At 41.6% G+C, this 22,076-nt stretch overlaps 1 protein-coding gene across 2 annotated transcripts in view; it reads left to right on the top strand.

The window, feature by feature from the left end:
- The window catches only part of LOC120526293 (NADH-cytochrome b5 reductase 1), a 63,761-nt gene that overhangs the window by 21,731 nt on the left and 19,954 nt on the right, over positions 1–22,076 (top strand). For both annotated transcript variants that reach the window (XM_039749412.1, XM_039749413.1), the window contains exons 2-3: positions 9,905–10,051; positions 13,440–13,512. In XM_039749412.1, the coding sequence (XP_039605346.1) occupies positions 9,905–10,051; positions 13,440–13,512 (220 nt within the window). The remainder of the gene's footprint in view (positions 1–9,904; positions 10,052–13,439; positions 13,513–22,076) is intronic.

Here is a 22,076-nt window from a genome sequence, read left to right on the forward strand (position 1 = left end):
ACTAAAAGTCCAAAAGTGTAGAAAGTATAATAGTGATACAAATAATGATGATGAATAATAATATGAACAGCACACTGCAAATGTGCGAGTGACATGAGCGTCACTTTTAGATTCCCAGAATCCCTTTCGGTTTCACTGACCGTTTCAATTTCGCTGCCTGAAGACTTTTTTACGACATGCCAATACGAGGCTAGGAGAAGACGAATCTACACCGTTGCCCGAGTAACGCTTGGCACTAACGCTGTTGGCAGTTTTACAGCCGGAGCAAATCTCGGGTCTAACGGTTATACGAAACGTGTCTGTGCCATTGCCCAAGTGACACTCGGGACTTGCGCTTACAGAAACACTGAAGAGGTTAAGACAGTTCACTATGGAAAGAACTGTATCTTGCATTATTTTTTGGATTCCATGGCATAAAATAGCTTCATGTTTAGGTTCATTAACAAGCTGTGATATAGTCATTTATTACCTTTTTTAAACAATGTACTGTAAATGAAAAATGAGTTGGCCTATTTTTTGAACACGCTTTCCCCATTAACTCTTTCAGGGCTGATGTCGACTTTTGTCAAAATTCAGGAGTAGGAGACGGTAATCGGCTGTAAACTGCAACAAAACTCACCCTTTCATTTTGCTAGAAGGAAAGTTACATAGCTTTGTCGATTTAACCTCGATTCCCTACACGTGCATGAGTAGTGAAGAGCAAACAACCTCTAAAATGGCACCGACATCTGGCGAGAGACCAAAGCCAATGTGCAAAGCAAAATACTCCATGGACGTTTTACGTAATTTTGTTGAATCGGACTCTGAGTTTGATGCAAGTGATCTGCAGATGGAGATCAAAAACAAAAGTGAGCTACCAGCATCTTCTGATCGGTCCCCAGGTGATCGTGGTGCTGAACACTTTCATGTAGCTGATGCACCTACAGCAGTGTTTGCCCGGGAGGACCACCACTTATGATGGCAAGAGGTACAAACCAGATTGCGTCACACTGCGACCGCCACTGCCACCCGCCTGCTGTGTAAAGACAGCCGGGCAGCTGGCTCCACTATTTATTCCTGCTGACCATCAAGGTGCCCCCAACATAGCCACTGCCGCCAGAGATGCCCAACATGTGCCAACAGCAGCCACAACACATAGCAACAGACGTTTTATATTGACTTAATGTGTGAAGCCATTGCTTTGTGTGCTTTTCAGAGTTTTTTGGAAAAAATATTCAGCCCTCAAAGAGTTAAAGAGCCATGTTGTCAGTATCGTACTAAAAACAGGAACCAGCCACTGTTTAGACTTCTACATACCAAGACAATGACACTCACTCATGCCAGGCAAGTTTAAAGAAAATGTTAATGGCAGTGGAATGTGTGTGTGTGTGGAGTCCCCCAGAGGAAAAACTCCATTCCAGTCGAGGTGAGAAGATGGAAGGAGACGGTATTCACTCTGTTACTATAACCCTATTAAGAAAGTGTTTCTGTTCATTATTCCTGTGTTCTTTTGCTCGTTGTTTTTATTGTATTTTCAGCTGGCACCAAATTGTTAAAGTGTTACTCATTTTCATCCATATATACCATATTGACAAAAGTATTGGGACGCCCGTCTTTATACACACACATGAACTTTAATAACATTCCATTCTTAATACACAGGCTGTAATATGGAGTTGGCCCACCCTCCACCAAACTTTACACTTGGCACAGTGCAGTCAGGCGAGTCCCGTTCTCCTGGCCAGAGTCGTCCCATCGGATTACGTGATTCGTTACTCCAGAGGACACATCTGCACTGCTTGAGAGTCCACTGGTGGGCAGTAGGCTTTACACCACTGCATCTGACGCTTTGCATTGCACTTGGTGATGTCAGGCTTGGCCGTGGAGACCCATTCCATGAAGCTCTCTCTCTACTCTGCACTGTTCATGAGCTTTTGGAGGTCTGTAGCTATGGACTCTGCAGAACGTTGGCATCTTCTGCACACCTCAGCATGCTCCTTCCCCGCTCTGTGATTTGACGTGGCCTACCACTTTGTGGCTGAGTTGCTGTTGTTCCCAATTGCTTCCACTTTGTTATAACACCACCAACAATTGACCGTGGAATATTTAGTAGCGAGGAAATGGCACGAATGGACTTATTGCACGGGTGGCATTCTATCACGGCACCACACTTGAATTCGCTGAGCTCCTGAGAGCGACCCTTTCTTTCACAAATGTCTGTAGAAGCCAGCAGTCTGCATGCTGAGGCACTTGATGTTATACACCTGTGGCCATGGAAGTGATTGGAAACCCTGAATTCAGTGATTTGGAGGGGGGCCCCAATACTTTTGGCAATATAGTATAGGGTTTTTCGCTATTCAGTTTTTAATATTATAATCACCCATAACATGGTAATTTTTCATTTTGGGGAAAGCGTAGTATTTACGCATAATATAGAGCTTGAAAAGAGCTTTAAAATGACAGGAGGACCATTTCTGTGCAACTTATATTTAGGGATATATAGCCAGTCAAAATCATAATCAACAAACACCCCCCCCCCTAAATAAGTCCAAACTTACTAGCTTTAATCTCCCTTAATTCTGATCTAAGACACATACAATTTTAGTTCCATGGGTTACTCATATGACCAAATCAGTACTCCACGTTTCATTAAAATCCGTGACAAAGACATCCAAAGGTATGTTTGGTTTGACATGGAATTACACAGTTGAGCAATGCCTCCTACTTTTTAAGTCACTTTGAATAAATCGTTATTGATGCATGTACAGGCATATGAAAAAGTTTGGGAACCCCCCTCAGCCTGCGTAATAATTGACTCTCCTTTCAACACAAAAGATAACAGTGGTGTGTCTTTCATTTCCTAGGAACATCTGAGTACTGCGGTGTTTTCCGAAGATTTTTAGTGACGCAGTATTTAGTTGTATGAAATTAAATCAAATGCGAAAAACTGGCTGTGCAAAAATGTGGGTCCCCTTGTCATTGTGCTGATTTGAATGCCTGTCACTGCTCAGTGCTGATTACTTGTAACACCAAATTGTTTGGATGAGCTCGTTAAGCCTTGAACTTCATAGACAGGAGTGTCCAATCACGAGTGGTAAAAGGTATTTAAGGTGGTCAATTGCAAGTTGTGCTTCCTTCCCTTTGACTCTCCCCTGAAGAGTGACAGACAGCATGGGATCCTCAAAGCAACTCTCCAAAGATCTGAAAACAAAGATTGTTGAGTCTCCTGGTTTAGGGGAAGGCTACAAAAAGCCATCTCAGAGGTTTAAACGGTCAGTTTCAACTGGAAGGAGTGGAATCAGGAAATGGAAGGCCACAGGCACAGTTGCTGTTAAACCCAGCAGGTCTGGCAGGCCAAGAAAAATACAGGAGCGGCATATGACAGGATTGTGAGAATGGTTACAGACAACCCACAGATCACCTCCACAGACCTGTAAGAACATCTCGCTGCAGATGGTGTATCAGTACATTGTTCTACAATTCAGAGCAATTTGCACAAAGAACATCTGTATGGCAGGGTAAAGAGAAAGAAGCCCTTTCTGCACTCACGCCACAAACAGAGTCGCTTGTAGTATGCCAATGCTCATTTAGACAAGTCAGATTCATTTTGGAACAAAGTGCTTTGGACTGATGAGACAAAAATGGAGTTACTTGGTCATAACAAAAAGTGCTTTGCATGGCAGAAGAAGAACACCTGCTACCTACCGTCAGATTTGGTGGAGGTTCCATCATGCTGTGGGGCTGTGTGGCTAGTTCAGGGACTGGGGCCCTTGTTAAAGTCGAGGGTCGGGTGAATTCAACCCAATATCAACAAATTCTTCAGGATAATGTTCAAGCATCAGTCACAAAGTTGAAGTTACACAGGGGTTGGATATTCCAACAAGACAATGACCCAAAACACAGTTTGAAATCTACAAAGGCATTCATGCAGAGGGAGAAGTACAATGTTCTGGAATGGCCGTCACAGTCACCTGACTTGAATATCATTGAAAATCTATGTGATGATTTGAAGAAGGCTGTCCATGCTCGGCAGCCATCAAATTGAACTGAACTGGAGAGATTTTGTATGAAGAATGGTCAGAAATACCTCCATCCAAAATCCAGACACTCATCAGAGGCTATAGGAGGACAGCGTCTAGAGGCTCAAAGGAGCAAAAGGAGGCTCAACTAAGTATTGATGTCATATCTCTGTTGGGTGCCCACATTTATGCACCTGTCTAATTTTGTTATGATGCATATTTCATATTTTCTGTTAATCCAATAAACTTAATGTCACTGCTGAAATCCTACTGTGTCCATAAGTCATGTCAGATATTAAAAGGAAGTTGCTACTTTGAAAGCTCAGCCAATGATAAACAAAAATCCAAAGAATTAAGAGGGGTTTCCAGACTTTTTCATATGACTGTACATATAAAGTTTACTTCTTGCTTTAGTCCCTAACTACATTTTGATTTAAAACCTGGGCTACCAACCTGGGGGTGCAACAAAGAGGAAGGCCGCATTACGATTCATCAAAATTGAGCGAGGTGCGTTGTCCAACTTTATCGTAGTGCAGTCGGCGTCTTGTAGTGTGCCTTCATTCGTAGGTCATTTATTGGCCTCCTCTTCTGTGATATGAAAAAAAATCAAGCATTGCATGCGTAATTGTCACCTGTGAAAGAGCCACGGAAATGCACGTTCTCACGGGTTCATTATATGGAAAACTAGCAGAATACCCGCGCTTCGCAGCGGAGAAGTAGTGTGTTAAAGAAGGTACGAAAAAGAAAAGGAAAAATTTTAAAAATAACGTAACATGATTGTTAATGTAATTGTTTTGTCATTGATATGAGTGTTGTTGTCATATCTATCTATCTATCTATCTATCTATCTATCTATCTATCTATCTATCTATTATATAGTGCCTTTCATATCTATCTATCTATCTATATATGTTGGCCTCATATCTATCTATATACAGTATATATATCTCTATCTATCTATATATATATATATATATATATATATATATATATATATATATATAGCGCAGCGGAGGAGTAGTGTGTTAAAGAAGCTAGAAAGAGAAGAAAAGGGAACATTTTGAAAATAACGTAACATGATTGTCAATATAATTGTTTTGTCACTGTTATGAGTGTCGCTGTGATATATACTGTTTAAATAGCAAAATACCAGCCTTATGATGTCATGTGTTAAAGAAGTTATGAAAAAGAAAAGGAAACATTTTAAAAATAATGTAACATGATTGTCAAAGTAATTGTTTTGTGTATTTGGCTGCAGCGTCACAAAGTTGTTTTCGGTAGCTGCATCAGAAAATGTACCACGACGTCTGACACTCCTCCTTTTTACTGTTTTCTCACAGCTTGGATTGCTGCTGTCATATATATACACACACACACATACATACATATATATATATATATATATATATATATATATATATATATATATATACACATACATATCTTCATATCTACATATCTATATACATATCTACATATACACACATATATATACATACCTATCTACATCATATATACACACACATACATACATACACACACACAAATTATATATATGTGTGTATGTATGTATGTATGTATGTGTGTGTGTATATATATATATATATATATATATATACACATACATACATATATATACACATACATATACTTGTGTGTATAGCTTTTATATACAGTATGTGTGTGTATAGCTTTGGTCACTGAGTGCAAGGGAGAAATAATAAAATATAGTCTATAAGTTATTAAACAGTAAAACATTAACGTTTTAAGAAGTACAGGTACATTGAGCACTACTGGAGTGGTTGCGGGTAAACTACATTTTAAAGACTGTGTAACACAACAGGTAAGTAACTAACAGCAGCTAAAATGTATATGGATCATCTCTCGGTAGTAGATCCCTTTTGAAAGGAGCTACACGACGGCTGTGGTATAGAAATTACATTTTCTATGTGAGCGTTCAAATTTGTGCCTCTGGTAATGTGCCTTACCAGCATTTAAAGAAAATTAGTTTTGTGTCCTCTGCAGTGTTAAGAGAAAGGCTTTGGTTTGGGATAAAAGGAAAAAGGTGTAAAGAAAGGAAAGTTGCCTTTTTCTTTTATATAGTATAGAGATGTGTTAAGCTGGCGTTATGATGCCTTTTGGGGACAGTCGCGGGGGGTCTTGTGTAGACTGGTGAGACGTCCCTGCCATTAATCAGCTGTGATGACATTGTCAGTCCTCCACTCGTGTGCGTATCTTCATAATCCGAGCTGAGGACCTCATAATGTATATCGTGCAAAAGAAAGTGTGAATGCCTTAATATTATTTTGCCGTGGTGTAGAAAAGGGGTCCGTGTTTGCACTTGTCTGGGCTATAGCTCAGGGGGAGGATGAAAAAAATTAAAAGTGCTCACTTTGACTTAAGGCAGAAGCACAGTCAGCGTCTCAAAGGCCGGCACAGCTATGCGCGGGCGCTGGCTGCTCGACTTTTGCTGGGCAGGAGACCCCAGTTTTTGCAGACACGTTCACGATATCAAAAGTCTCAGCGCTCTTTGGAGGTCATTCATATATTATATATATAGCAAAATACCCGCCTACGCGAGAAGTAGTGTGTTAAAGAAGTAATGAAAAGAAAAGGAAACATTTTAGTAATAGCGTAACATGATTGACATTGTCATGAGTGTTGCTGTCATATATATGCCTGCCTAAATAAGTCACCCTCGCTTTGCTCTTACTTTATTTACCGTTCATTTAATCATGGCTAGTGGCGGAAAAATTATAAAATGGAAGGAGGATGGCTTTACCAAAACAATTATTGATGGCGAATCGATTATTCATAAAGCTTGAATTGGTGATCTGTTTTCTGTGTTAACCTCATATTTTTCATACTTCTTCTCAAACTAAGGTGGTGCGAGGGTAAAATGAATCGGGATGCACTGATCAATGTAATCGGTGTACCAGGAAATCATGCATTGACAAAAGCTCCCCTTTGCTTGTAATGCAAAGTGTGATTAAATGCATTATTTTTTAATGCGTTATGGAGCACATGCATGAAGCTTCTCAGCTGTGCTTGTGCTAAGAAAAGGAAAGATTTTAAAAATAGCGTAACACGATTGTCAATGTAACCTTTTGTAAGTAGTGCCTGGAGGATTCAGTGTGGAGAAACTCTAGAGACAGCGTGTGTATTAACTTGTGGATTTTTCTGTGAGTATTTGGTGGCAGTCTGACGAAGTTGCTTGAAGACGGCGTTAGCCATGAGCTCAGCTCAGAAGCGAAATGAGGTGGGAGGGAGATGATGGCGTGACTCCCCACCCACCTTAACTGTCAATTCCCCACAAACACAGTCTCTCGGAATTTGCATAAGCACACCCCTTCACCTACAATTTTAACTTAGTTACAAAGTGATCAAAACTCGTTTATATCCTCGTCCTCTCATTAAACTTGTATCCCGCATTACCTGTGGGCATATGAAGCAGCAGCGTAGCCTGTCTATGAACTTAATTTAAAGTTTAGGTTTACACCTTGCTTTCTTTCCGAGGTAGCAGAACTCATGAATATGGTTGTATATGTCACTTTCTTTCGCTTCTTATTGTTTCGCTGCCTTCTCAATTATATAATGCATGTTTTCTTAAGCGCTTTTTGGAGATCTTCCTGGTTTTCTATGCACTGCGTTGACTGTCAGTTCACGTGATTACGTGGGAGGCGTGATGATGTCACACGAAACTCCGCCCCCACGTCTTCCCAGCTCAACTCCATTACAGTTAATGGAGAAAAATACCTTCCAGTTATGGCCATTAGGCATAGAATTTCGAAATGAAACCTGCCCAACTTTTGTAAGTAATTTCAGCCTTCTACCTACACGGGAAGTTGGAGAGTGAGTGAGTGAGTGAGTGAGTGAGTGAGTGAGTGAGATAGATTAATAAATAAAGGCATACGCCATATTTCTTTTTAGACTGAGTTCAGAGAGAAGCCACCAATATTTATTATCCCAAAGGAACAGAGAAGGGCGAGAACGATGAATGGGGTCAGCCCGAGGTCGGAAAAGGGGGAACACATGTTGGTTGGGAACCGGTTAGGAGAATAGAATAGCAAGAAATAATACTAACTGGCAAGTTACAAGAAATATTGGTGGCCACAGGAAAGGCCTGAGAAGGGCCAGCTGGAATAGGGAGTCGGGGTAAGCAGCGAATGAGCTGCTTCAAGTGAGGCCAGGGTGATAAGAAATGGTTATATATACTGCAATGTTTGGCTTGTTTGGGGCTCAACTTGATTGGGTTGAGTCCACCTTGTTGTTTATTGCAATAAAACTAATTACTCTGTTTGCCTATCCTTCGATTCCAAGAGCCTTCTTTCAAGGTGAGAATCTCCGGTGCACTTTGCGCTTCCACACTTGCTGCGGGCGGAGTGTTTGTAATGGCGAGTAACCTTTTTGAAGAGAATGCAATTTGGACCCTTATAGTGAATCGTAGAGAAGGGGCGAGGACTAGTATTGATTTCTGTGCAAGCGTGAAATGTCATCGATTTCGAGGTTTAATTGACATTTTTTGCCTCAAGGGGGACTGAATTGGATGCAACACTTGCTGCCTACACTCAGGCCATTCCTCCTGCTGGTGGTCCTGGCAGTAGTAGTGCAGCAATTTTAACTGTGCGGTGCATCCGTTTATGAACTGCAGTGCAAGTGTTAGCGGGGTGAGAAAGCTCGTCAACTGTGGTTCTTTGCTTCATAGTGCCCCAGCAACCCATTGCTTCATGGGGTCTCCAATATCCCAAACACCAGAATTGCTGATTGTGTGTCATTTCCTCGCACTGCTAGTGTTTCACAGGATACCACAAACTCTAGATTGTCAATCAAGTGTCTATAAGCTTAATGGGGGGACCATTTACAAGTTTGATATTTATAAAGGTAAATTGCTCAAATTTATATTTCAATTCTATTTTTTTAGTTCAATTTCTTCACCTGCAGTACTGTATGTGGTTCAATTTGTGGTTCAAAAATTAGAAATTTGATTTCTTCCTCTTTAAATGTGATACTGTCGATTCCGGTTAATCGGACCAGCCGCTTATTTGGACCGAATCCTAAAGAACCGAAACAGATCATTTTACATAAGCCTAATATTGTTTGCTTATTTGGACCAAAATTCCGTTTAATCGGACCAAAGAACGTGACAGAGAATAAGGAAAGGAAGCCACAAGTCGCCCTGCGGAAAGCAGATGTAAAGCAGGTCAGCAACATCGGGAGGATCCCTGGGCTCCCCAGGAGAATTCATGCTTTTATCAAAGGTCAGGAAGTCGGAAGATTTGTACCAAGTGCAAACCAGTGGGGGTGAACATGCCTGCCCTTTCTTTCCTAAAACGGACCGCCTAGTAGCCGGCGACATGAAGTCGAGTGTAAACAAGTGCAGTGCGTCAACAGAATGCGTCAGATCACACTAGACAAGTTCTTCAGACGTTGACTGGAATTTGGTAATGTAACCTTTTTTATTGTGCTTCGCTTGCTGAGTGTCGTGTAGATCGTTTCGAAGAATTTGTAGATTTCTTTTTCTATAAACAAAGTTGTAAGCAACCGTACATGTACGTGTACGTAGTTCTTGTTTGTACGTTCTCCATACGTGTGTGCAGCACAATAAAAGTCATAATGACATTTTAAGATGTTACTTATAACTCGTCCCGTCTTGGTTGCACATGTATAGGGCATGTTCGTGTAATCGGACCAGCCGGTTATTAGGACCAAAATGATCGCGTCCCGATGTGGTCCGATTAACAGGAATCGACTGTACTACTTTTGTAGAGAGTGTGAACATAAATCAGACCTTTTCTAGGGGTGCGTGGCGTCAGAAAGGTTCATTTTAAACGTTAATTTATTAGCTGGGATTCAGAGTTCTAACATGAGCACTTTACCCTGGCGTTTTGGTTTTTTCTTCTCTGCAGACAACAGGTGCCTTGATGGCAGCAGGCGTGGTGATCCTGTCCACGCTGGGATACTTTCTTGGAAGCTACTTTCTGTCACGAAGAAAGGCTCAGGTGACTTTGATGGACCCTGCAGTGAAGTACCTGCTGCGACTTATTGACAAAGAGGTATGGACTTGCCAGGGTAAATGACAAGATAAAATGACTCTGTTGATCACAGTAAATTAGACAACCTTACTGTAGTGTGACTAAAAGGATGCAGCAACATTTGGAAGTTTTAGTCAATAAGAGGAGCATTGCAATTTATTCTGAGGGGTTAAGTTTCCTAAATAGACATTGTCTGTTTAAATATCTTCATTAGCATGCTCAGTGGTCTGCATGTGCTGGCACAAAATCATCATACTTCCCCGTATTGCACAGGTTTTTGAGGTCACTCTTTTGTAGGGTAGTGGTACTTATCTAATTAGATTTATACAGTATAGTGCCAATGTTCCATTTTGTAAATCAGCTGTGGTCACCCTAAAATATTTTTTAGGCATTAGATCCCTTGCACTGGGTTCATAATAAACAGGTAAGGAGGATCGCAAGAATCATCAGGTAGAGGGGTCCTTTCATCGGATTGGCTGGTCCAGCTCTGACTCAGCTGTGGAATGGCCAATAGGAGAAGGCAGCTTGATGGCCGAGGTCTCCAGGACTCTGAACAAATCCAAATCCTCTTATGTGATAACATCTACTGATGAATTCTGCTCTGTACTTGTAATATTTCTATTGCACTATTGTTTTGTATTGAGGATGACTTGTGTTCTGTTCTGTGTATTGTATTGTATTGACCCCCTGACACCCACTGCACACCCAGCCTACCTAGACAGGGGTCTCTTTTTGAACCGCCTTTCCCAAGGTTTCGTCCATTTTGTTTTTCTCTACAAGGCTGGGGGGCTGTCAAAAGGCAGAGCATGTTAAAGCCCATTGCGACACTTCTTGTGTGATTTTGGGCTATAAAAAAATATATTGTACTGTATAATAAATGCTGGCATTTTAACCCTTTATGAGTCTTACCAATCCAGATTCTAGTATTTTCCATAAACAGAAGGCAGCAGTGTTTTATTAGAATAAATGTTTTGCATGCCTGGTACAGTGCTCAAAAGAAAGCCCACATTCTGATACCTGACAAGTCTTGAAACTGTGCTATTCCTCTTCTTGTAAGTAGAATATAGTCTACCTCAGTAGTAGAAAAGCGTCATGCCATACATATGGGCCACAATTGCTGCTGTTTAGGAATCCAGGCCCATTGACCTTATTGTCTGTAGAGTTTTGCTAATTAGCCATATCAAAGATCATCATCATCATCACTGGTTTACCAGCCTATTTCTTTTCCCCCAGAATGTTCCATCACTCTATTAAGGTCCTGGACAACCTTTTAGATAAGACCCTTTCTTAATCTAGCACTACCTCTTACTGCTATGTCTTCATCTGCCTCCCTCTGTGCTTTCATCACCTCCACCGCCCAACATGGGGGACTTCTTCAACTAATCTTCTTCCACTCTCTACCTTGAACTGTTTATGCTCAGCACAACACAATACTTTCACACCGAATCTTTCCCCTCAGTTCAGATTTCAGGTTACTCCTAATCCGTGACACTCCATGTATCCACTTGACCATTCTCATCTCCTTTTTGCTCTGTTTGGCTTGGGTTACACCTTCATCTGCCACATCTCAAAAGTCAGAATGAAAGATGGTTACTGAAATTTTCTTCTCTGAACCTTTCACCGTTGGCTATCAGTGTTGTGGCTACACCGACGTCTGTAATCAGCATTTCACCTAAGTAGCAGGAGTTTACTGTTTTCTGCAAAGCATCTCCAGTGCCAGGTCAGAATGGAAGACACCTCCTGGAGTTTCTTCCCTAAACCTTTCACCCTTAGTGTCAAAGCCCTGCTTACATGTTGTCAAAGAAAAGACAAAGAGCCACAAAAAGGTCTGGGACAGCCTCCCGTATACTTGAATCTGGCTGCAAAATAGTAAATTGATTTGCACAATTGTGAACAAATTGGAGTCCAAAACAGAACTGATGGCGGCTTTATATGGGGAGGAACCAAAAGTGACATCATCGGGGTGCGGAACAAGAAGTGATGCCATTGGGGCCCTGGAACCGGAAGTGATGTCTTCAAGCCTGGAACTGGAAGTGATGTCTGAAACAGGAAGTGATCTCGTTGGGCCTCAAACAGGAATGGATGTCATCAGGGCTGGAAACCGGAAGTGATGTCATCATGTCCGGAAATGGAAGTGAATGCTGACTGGCCCAGATGGAATTTCCCTCAAGTGGTCTGAAGGACAAAGAGAGGAAGGGTTAGGGCACACTGCCACCCCCTGGTTCAGCGTGGGATTACCATCTTTGGAGCCCTTTAGCTGCCTCAACATGAGCATGTGTGTGCCACTTTGTAAAAATGATTGTTTGTCGTGTCTTCTCAAGCCAGAAGTCTTTACTCCTCTCCCTTGAGGGTCATTTTTCTGTATCTGGGACATTTAAAAGTATTTTTTACAGTTCTAAAGCGAGTGAGTACCTGTGCAATGGTCTGGTCGTCATATTCATTCATCAAGTTGAAGCTGGTGTTCGACGGTGTTCACAGGCCTGCCCTGTGGAGATCATTGGAGATTGACCATGTGCCCACTCCTCCAAACAGCACTCAATGATTCAACCAACCAGGTGCACATCCGAAACGAACTGTCTAGGGAGCTTACAGTGCAGGGCTCCGGAAGTGACGTCGTTAGACATGGAACCAGAAGTGACGCCATTGCGGTCAGAAAAACAGAAGTGACATCAGGTGGAATTTAACTTGACTGGTCTGCAGTTGGAAAGAGAGAAAGGATTAGCACACTGCATCACCCCCTGGTCTGACATGGAGTTAACTTCATTCAAGCCCTTTAGCTGCCTCCCATGCGCCCTGGCGTGACAGCGTTCATCTGCACTCAACATGTCACCTATGTAACTAGCTTCCCTACTTTCCCAGAAGCAACTCTAGTAAAAATGTACACCAGACCGTGACATTTGTCTTTCTTGCATTTTACCTTGGGGCCTTTTGTGCCCAAATTAGCTTTTCACTTTAGCATCTTGTCATTCAGTTCTGCTTCACTTTTTGCCATCAATACAAAATCATCAGCGTGCAAGAACTCCCATGGCAATCCTTATCCATCTGTGTCACATAAAGGATCAAACTAGCAATGAGCGCTGCTGTATTCCCACCTTCAGCACAGGACTTTCACTTTTCCCTTTAACTGTTGACCACCGATAAAGAAAAAGATGGGTTTTGGGACAGGTTGATGGAGGTGATGTTTGGGGTGCCTCAGGGGAAGGTAGTGACTTGTGTTAGGTTTTAAGTAGAACTTTGATTTTATACAGGAAATGGAGTACCTGCATCACATGACAAGCTCTAAGGTGGGTATTTTCGTGATGTAGTTTTCTTATGTTTATGATTTTTACCTTTTATTTGGAGTAGTTCTTGGGAACTTTCTGATGTAGAAAATGAGGTTTGATTAATCTGAAGATGTTATCTTTTACAGGTTGTTAATCACAACACTAGGAGGTTTCGATTTGCCCTGCCTTCCCCAAAACACATTCTAGGACTGCCTGTTGGTAAGCGATGGCTTTTCTGTGTTGAGCATACATTTTGGTTGTGGGTGCATGAAGGGAAAAACACTGATGCAAGTCACATTGAAGTAAAGTATCCTTATATATAATTTGATACTATCCATATGTATGGTGTTCGCGTCAATACCCCGTATGTATGGTGTTCACATCAGTACCCCGTATGCATGGAGTTCGCGTCAATACCCCGTATGCGTGGCGTTCACATCAATACCCCGTATGCATGGTGTTCACATCAATACCCCGTATGCATGGTGTTCACATCAATACCCCGTATGCATGGTGTTTGCGTCAGTACCCCGTATGCATGGTGTTCACATCAATACCCCGTATGCGTGGCGTTCACATCAATACCCCGTATGCATGGTGTTCACATCAGTACCCCGTATGCATGGAGTTCGCGTCAATACCCCGTATGCATGGCGTTCACATCAATACCCTGTATGCATGGTGTTCACATCAATACCCCGTATGCATGGTGTTCACATCAATACCCCGTATGCATGGTGTTCGCGTCAGTATCCCGTATGCATGGTGTTCGCGTCAGTACCCCGTATGCATGGTGTTCGCGTCAGTACCCCGTATGCATGGTGTTCGCGTCAGTACCTCAAATCAATACAAGCTAGAACCATACAATGGGACTCTGCCTCTGTAGTTAGAACATAATGTGGCAAACGCGGACGCAGTATTGCATGATTGGCTAAGAATGTTCGAATGCTTCAGTTACGCCACTGGACGGCCGAGTATAGTAAGTCGGTGTTGGTTTGAGCAGATAACAGTACGTTTGGTTGGTTTTTGGAACGTTGGTTTGGTGGGGCGTACTTTCCAAGACTAACATCGTCGACTGACTTAAACCCTTCGACAGCTCCGGAACCGTAAGTAATTTAGAATGTATCGCCATTTGCTTGGTACATCGAGATCTATCTTTGGGCAGTTCGGTTTTGACATCTGTCCTTCTGACATCTATTGGCAAACTGAGTAATGACGGCTGGGTATTAACAATAAGGTCATTGTTTAAATTTTAGCCAATCTCAGATCTAAAATGACCACGCCAACATAATTATTACTCCGACTCTGATTAGACAGTTTGTTTTGAAAATTTGTTTGCTGGAAAAAATCAAATGAGGTGCGCCAAAGAGCTGAGTTCACGTCTCACAGCCCCGTTTAAACAGGAAGCTCTTCATTACATCGGCTGTACAGGTCTATTTTGAGCACAAATCAGTGCCATGATAACAAAAATCATTTCAAGGACTTAAAAAAACAAATAATTCTTTGCAGAGAAAGTATGGATTTGACAAACTTAGAATTTGTAGCCCAATTCGATCAGGCTCCCAGTCACTAATATTTATTAAAAGAGAAGACTATTCCCATAATCCTCAAAAAGATGCCATCCCATCAACACCTGTAAAGTGCCAGTGAAACGAGGCTTTTACTCAGGAGCTTATTCTCGTCTTTCTTTTTAAACATTGTAATTGATTAGATTAATCAATTTCCATGTTGATTTCAAGAGTTGTGTCCAAAATTTTACATAGTTTTCAGTTTGCCTTTTTAATATGTTAATTTTATTTTGATTATCTATTTATCAGGATATGATTTTTATGATTGTTTCTGCAGAGCCTAAATTGGGTTAACCACAGTTATGACTTAAGGGCAAGCAGCTAATGGAGTGGTCTTCACATCTCAGCTTCCTGAGACATATCTATCTGTTATATAAAAAAATCTTGGGTCAGGATGTGATCATCTCGGAGAGACACTTTGAAGTCCCGCAAGACTACTTGCACGTCACGCCCTACTTACAAACAATTTCTCCGAGACACTTTAATAACGACCCGTGAGACAAAAGGACAGCTGCTGCACAGGCTTTTAAATGATCGACGCGCAGCTCAACAAGCAGAACACGCAGCACGGTAGCAGCAGCAGTAAGCCAGCAGCTGATCAAACCGCATCTCCTTAGCGTGTGTTCAGTCCCCTGCTGCCCCCACTTCACAACGTGAGCGGCAGAGATGCGAAGTGGCGAGCGTGAAGTGTGCCCCCCATTGGGGTTGGTTGGTGGCCTAGCGAAGCGAGTCGGGGGCTTTTCCCCTTAGTATTAGGATATTATTAACACACGTGTGTTAGAGGTTGCTTGTACTCTGACAGTAATGCATGGGATAAGTACAGGTAGTTCAGTAACCACTGGGTAGCTTAGCAGTTTGACAGTCGTCCAGGGCACTTTCCTGGTTGGGAGGCCTATAATACTGGAAGGATATGGGGAGCAGATGTGCACTGGACACTGGGATGCAGCAGCTCCTTGGATTCCCACAGGGCTCCATGGGAGTTGGAGTTTGGCACAGCCCTGTTGAGTTTCATGAGGGCCACTAAGGGAAGCTGCAGAGCCCTACTTTGGGTTTTCACCAGACCTGGGAGTACTTCCAGATAATACTGGTGGGCAGCCTAAATTGCATAAAAGAGAACACCTCTCTTCAGTCGGGGAGCCATGGTCAGGTGGAAGGAAGATGATGCTTGCTAGAGGAAGAATGGAGGCAGAAGAGAGAGACAGAGAGGAAGAGATAAAAAGAAAAGGCATTGCTGTGTGCTGTTTATTGTGCTGTATTGTACCATGCATTAGTGGGAAACAATTGGGGAAGCGTTTCCCACTGAATAAAGCATTTGTGTTGCTGGACTTGTACCTTGTGTCTGTTGTGTTGGGGTTTGGGGAGCTGGTGCTCCCCCTGGTGACCACAGTAGATTATGAGTAAAAAGTAAAACCTTATCCCTGTATACAGTGATCCCCCGCCTATCGCTGAAGTTACGTTCCAGACACATCAGCGATAGGTGAAAATCTGCGATATAGAAAGACCATATAAATAAACATTTTTTTATAGTTTAATCCTTAAAATACCCCTCCCACACACTTTGAACACATGTAAACTTATTAAAACACACATTGTAAACACATATGATATGTGGATATCGGGCTAAGGATATGAGTAACGTCTCTTTATTATAAACAGAAAATCTTGGCAGGGAGACCAGGGGGATGAGGCTTGATCTTCTCAGAAGACGATTTGACGTCCCGCAAGACAAGGCAGTGAGACAGAAGGACAGCTGCTGTACAGGCTTTTAAATGATCGCCGCGCAGTGCGACAAACAGAACAGGCATCTTGGCAGAAGCAGCACAAAGCCAGCAGCTAATCCGTCCACTTCTGCTTAGCGTACGTTCAGCTCCTCGCCTTTACAACAGTCAGGTGACTACCTGTTGAAGCTCATCGAGAGAATGCCAAGAGTGTGCAAAGCAGTAATCAGAGCAAAGGGTGGCTATTTTGAAGAAACTAGAATATAAAACATGTTTTCAGTTATTTCACCTTTTTTTGTTAAGTACATAACTCCACATGTGTTCATTCATAGTTTTGATGCCTTCAGTGAGAATCTACCAATGTAAATGGTCATGAAAATAAAGAAAACACATTGAATGAGGAGGTGTGTCCAAACTTTTGGCCTGTACTATATATCGCTCCTGCAAGTGAACTATGATACTTAGCACAATGAGAGAAGCCACAAAATCAACCGGAATGTTCAAACAAATTATAGAAAAAAACCCGATCTAAATCCGTTAAGTAGTTCTCTTGTGAAAAGCGGACAGACATACAGATAGGCAAACATTTGTCAGTCAGTCATTGTCCAAGCTGCTATATGCTAACACAGGGTCACGGGGGGTCTGCTGGAGCACAGGGCACAAGGCAGGAACAAATCCCAGGCAGGGCACCAGCCTACCACACACCAAGCACACACTAGGGAACAATTTAGGATTGCCAATGCACCTTTGGACTGTGGGAGTAAACCGGAGCGCCCAGAGGAAACCCACGCAGAAACTGTGAGAACATGCAAACTCCACGCAGGGAGGACCCAGGAAGCGAACCCAGGGCTACCATTGTGCCACCATGCCGCCCGACAGACGTTGGATTTTATATATATACTAGCAAAATACCTGCGCTTCGCAGCGGAGAAGTAGTGTGTTAAAGAAGCAATGAAAAAGAAAAGGAAACATTTTGAAAATAACGTAACATGATTGTCAATGTAATTGTTTTGTCACTGTTGTGAGTGATGAGTGTTGTTGTCTATATATATATATATATATATATATATATTTACACACACACACATAAACATATATATATATATACAAATCTATACATATACACATATATACAGTACATACATATATATACACATACATATACATACACACATACATACATACATATACACACACACATATATACACACAAATACATATATATATACATACATACACACACACATATATAAACATATATACATATACATACATATCTACATATATACACACACAGCTATTTCAGTATCAGTGCAATACGCTGTTTGTTAAAACGGATGACACCCGCTCTTACGTGCAAGTCTGCGTGGATATTATGAACTATCGTATTTGTTCAAGTTCTATTTAAATTTTAAATAGAAGGAATTTTTATTTAGTCGACAGAAATATCTTTGGTAGGAATGGTAAAACAGACAGGAATATTATTCCTGAATAAATCAACTCAAACCTTAAACAACTTATAATATTTTGCTCTCCATAAAAATATATCCTGTCTAAATTATACAAGTTAGAAATAAAGTAAACATTAAAAGAACAAACATTCAAATTTCTTTACTCTTATGTAATTTTATATAAAAATAAACTTAGATTTTAAATATCCCAAAAGATTTTGCTCTCCATAAAAATATATCCTGTCAAAATTATACAAATTCAAATATGAACATGCTGCATAACAAAACCTGGAAATATAAATAAAATGTGTTCCTTTCAGCAATAACAAATCAAATCATTCAGTTGTCTTTGCTCATATGTCATTTTAGAGCTGGGCGCCTGGCATCTTTTTTGGCACAGGTTCGTTTCTGTTTGGTGTGAGGTTCTGTGTTGTGGAGATTCTCAGGATGGATTGCAGGTGCTCATCAGTGAGGCGACTCCTGTGTGCTGTTTTGTTAGTCTTTATCACTGAGAAGAGCTTCTCACACAGATATGTGCTACCAAACATGCACAAGGTTCGAGCCGCATGTAGAGGACTTTTTGTTCTTCAAAGTCACCAAAGCGCCGTGCAAACTCAGTGCGCTCAGTTTATCAGCAAAGTGCGATTTGGGAACACCGTAGTGACGACTTGGTTTAACATTACTTGGCAACAGGGAAAGTGGGGCAAGGTGCACTGGTGCATTTGTGTCTCCCATAAAAGCAGCTTCACTTGAAATCACTTTGTGATTGTGCACGGGTAAAACGTCCGCTGAAGTGTCAGATTCTTATTTAATTATTCTGCTTTCTGTATCTTCTGCATTGCATTCAGGTTACCCTGATGTTTTGTCTCATAGTGCCGTCTTAGATTAAATTCTGTAATTACAGCCACATTAGCTCCACAAATGAGACACACGGGTTCAGTAAACATATACTCAGCCTCCCATCGGTTTTAAAGGCTCTATTTTCAGAATCAACTTTTCTCTTCAGCATCGTGTGAGCTAGCCGCAATAACTTGCAGCATCATAAGGTAGACTTGATTAGCGGTAAGTGTTGGCAAGGCAGCTGAAGCGCTGCATTATGGGATCTGTAGTTTATTGTGTTACCAGCGCTTCATATACCGGGCTTTAATAACAATAATACAGTATATAAAATGATCTCGGGCGGATATAATTACGCCGGGCGGATGTGGCCCATGACCCTTGAGTTTGACACATATGGACTAAATAGAACTTGAAAAGATATATTTTTCAAATGTGATCGCGCAATTCAGATAGAGTTGACGCACTACAGCCTGCATGCCTCAATAAGTCATCCTCCTCGCTCTTACTTTTTACCGTTCATCTAATGAATACACTGAGTATGGCTTTACCAAAACAATCATTGATGGCGAATAAAGTATCCATTATTCGAGTATGTAGATCGGGTTATATATATATACATATATATATACCCAGCGTATCATAGAGAAGTAGTGTGTTAAAAAGCTAGAAAAGAAAAGGGAACATTTTAAAAATAACGTAACATGACTGTCAATATACAGTATTTGTTTTGTGAGTGTTACTGAGTGTTGCTGTCATCAAGGATTTGATTATCATTATTTCTTTCAATCAGGTTCGTATTTGTAGGATGTGTTGTGTTCAAGTTACATTCCGTGTTTGTCAATCGTTGTAAAGATGACAGGTTTCATTCATCGATTCGTTTCTTACTGCATCAATAAACAGCTCGTCTTCTTCTTTATCTGAGACCTGACACACTGCATGCACGGTTTTTTACACTGTCTTCCTTTAGCGGGACATTGACTTTTTCCACGTGTGCTTTGTTTCCACAGTAGCTGGATTTATGAATATGCTTATCAGGCGCTTCATATTTTTGCTGCCTTTTCAATTGTGTAATTGGTTTTGTTCAGCGCTCTTTGGAACTGTTGCTTTTATCTGTGCACTCGCGTCAGTTCACGTGAGCTTCGGTGTACATGCATCGAAGGTTCCCAGCTGTGCTGGTGCCATCTCGTGCTATGTCCATGGCTGTATTTAATGTTACCTTAGTCCTGGCACTTAAAACTTTCTCTCGCAGTTTCGCTGAGTTTGTGTCAAACACCACCCTGACCATCTCATCTTCCTCTCCATAAGCACAGTCCTTCACCCGTGAATATTTAGTGGCAGTTTGCTATTGGATTGCCGCTGACGGACGGCCTTATATGGGCAGGCACTAAATTACAAACGCCAGCGCAGCCTGTCTATGAACTTAATTTAAAGTGTAGGTTTACATCGTGCTTTGTTTCAGTAGCAGAACTCATGAATATGGTTGTATATGTCACTCGCCGCTTCTTATTGTTTAGCTGCCTTCTCAATTATATAATGCATGTTTTCTTCAGCGCTTTTTGAGGTCTTCCTGGTTTTCTATGTACTGCGTGATTACGTGGAGGCGTGATGATGTCACACGAAACTCCCCCACGGCGTTCAAGCTCATCTCCATTACAGTAAATGGAGAAAAACTGCTTCCAGTTATGACCATTACGCGTAGAATTTCGATATAAAACCTGCCCAACTTTTGTAAGGAAGCTGTAAGGAATGAACCTGCCAAATTTCAGCCTTCCACCCACACGGGAAGTTGGAGAATTAGTGATGAGTCAGTGAGTGAGTGAGTGAGTGAGGGCTTTGCCTTTTATTAGTATAGATCTATATATATATAATATATGTGTGTATGTATGTATATATATATATATATATATATATATATATATATATATATATATATACACTCACCTAAAGGATTATTAGGAACAGCTGTTCAATTTCTCATTAATGCAATTATCTAATCAACCAATCACATGGCAGTTGCTTCAATGCATTTAGGGGTGTGGTCCTGGTCAAGACAATCTCCTGAACTCCAACTGAATGTCAGAATGGGAAAGAAAGGTGATTTAAGCAATTCTCAGCGTGGCATGGTTGTTGGTGCCAGACAGGCCGGTCTGAGTATTTCACAATCTGCTCAGTTACTGTGATTTTCACACACAACCATTTCTAGGGTTTACAAAGAATGGTGTGAAAAGGGAAAAACATCCAGTATGCGGCAGTCCTGTGGGCGAAAATGCCTTGTTGATGCTAGAGGTCAGAGGACAATGGGCCGACTGATTCAAGCGGATAGAAGAGCAACTTTGACTGAAATAACCACTCGTTACAACCGAGGTATGCAGCAAAGCATTTGTGAAGCCACAACACGCACAACCTTGAGGCGGATGGGCTACAACAGCAGAAGACCCCACCGGGTACAACTCATCTCCACTACAAATAGGAAAAAGAGGCTACAATTTGCACGAGCTCACCAAAATTGGACAGTTGAAGACTGGAAAAATGTTGCCTGGTCTGATGAGTCTCGATTTCTGTTGAGACATTCAAATGGTAGAGTCAGAATTTGGTGTAAACAGAATGAGAACATGGATCCATCATGCCTTGTTACCACTGTGCAGGCTGGTGGCGGTGGTGTAATGGTGTGGGGGATGTTTTCTTGGCACACTTTAGGCCCCTTAGTGCCAATTGGGCATCGTTTAAATGCCACGGGCTACCTGAGCATTGTTTCTGACCATATCCATCCCTTCATGACCATCATGTACCCATCCTCTGATGGCTACTTCCAGCAGGATAATGCACCATGTCACAAAGCTCGAATCATTTCAAATTGGTTTCTTGAACATGACAATGAGTTCACTGTACTAAAATGGCCCCCACAGTCACCAGATCTCAACCCAGTAGAGCATCTTTGGGATGTGGTGGAACGGGAGCTTCGTGCCCTGGATGTGCATCCCACAAATCTCCATCAACTGCAAGATGCAATATATCTGCAATATGGGCCAACATTTCTAAAGAATGCTTTCAGCACCTTGTTGAATCAATGCCACGTAGAATTAAGGCAGTTCTGAAGGTGAAAGGGGGTCAAACACCGGATTAGTATGGTGGTCCTAATAATCCTTTAGGTGAGTGTATATATACTGTATATAAAGATTTTACAAATATGGGTGTAATCACAATAT

The sequence above is a fragment of the Polypterus senegalus genome, chromosome 3 (assembly GCF_016835505.1).
Source record: "Polypterus senegalus isolate Bchr_013 chromosome 3, ASM1683550v1, whole genome shotgun sequence".
Lineage (NCBI taxonomy): Eukaryota > Metazoa > Chordata > Cladistia > Polypteriformes > Polypteridae > Polypterus > Polypterus senegalus.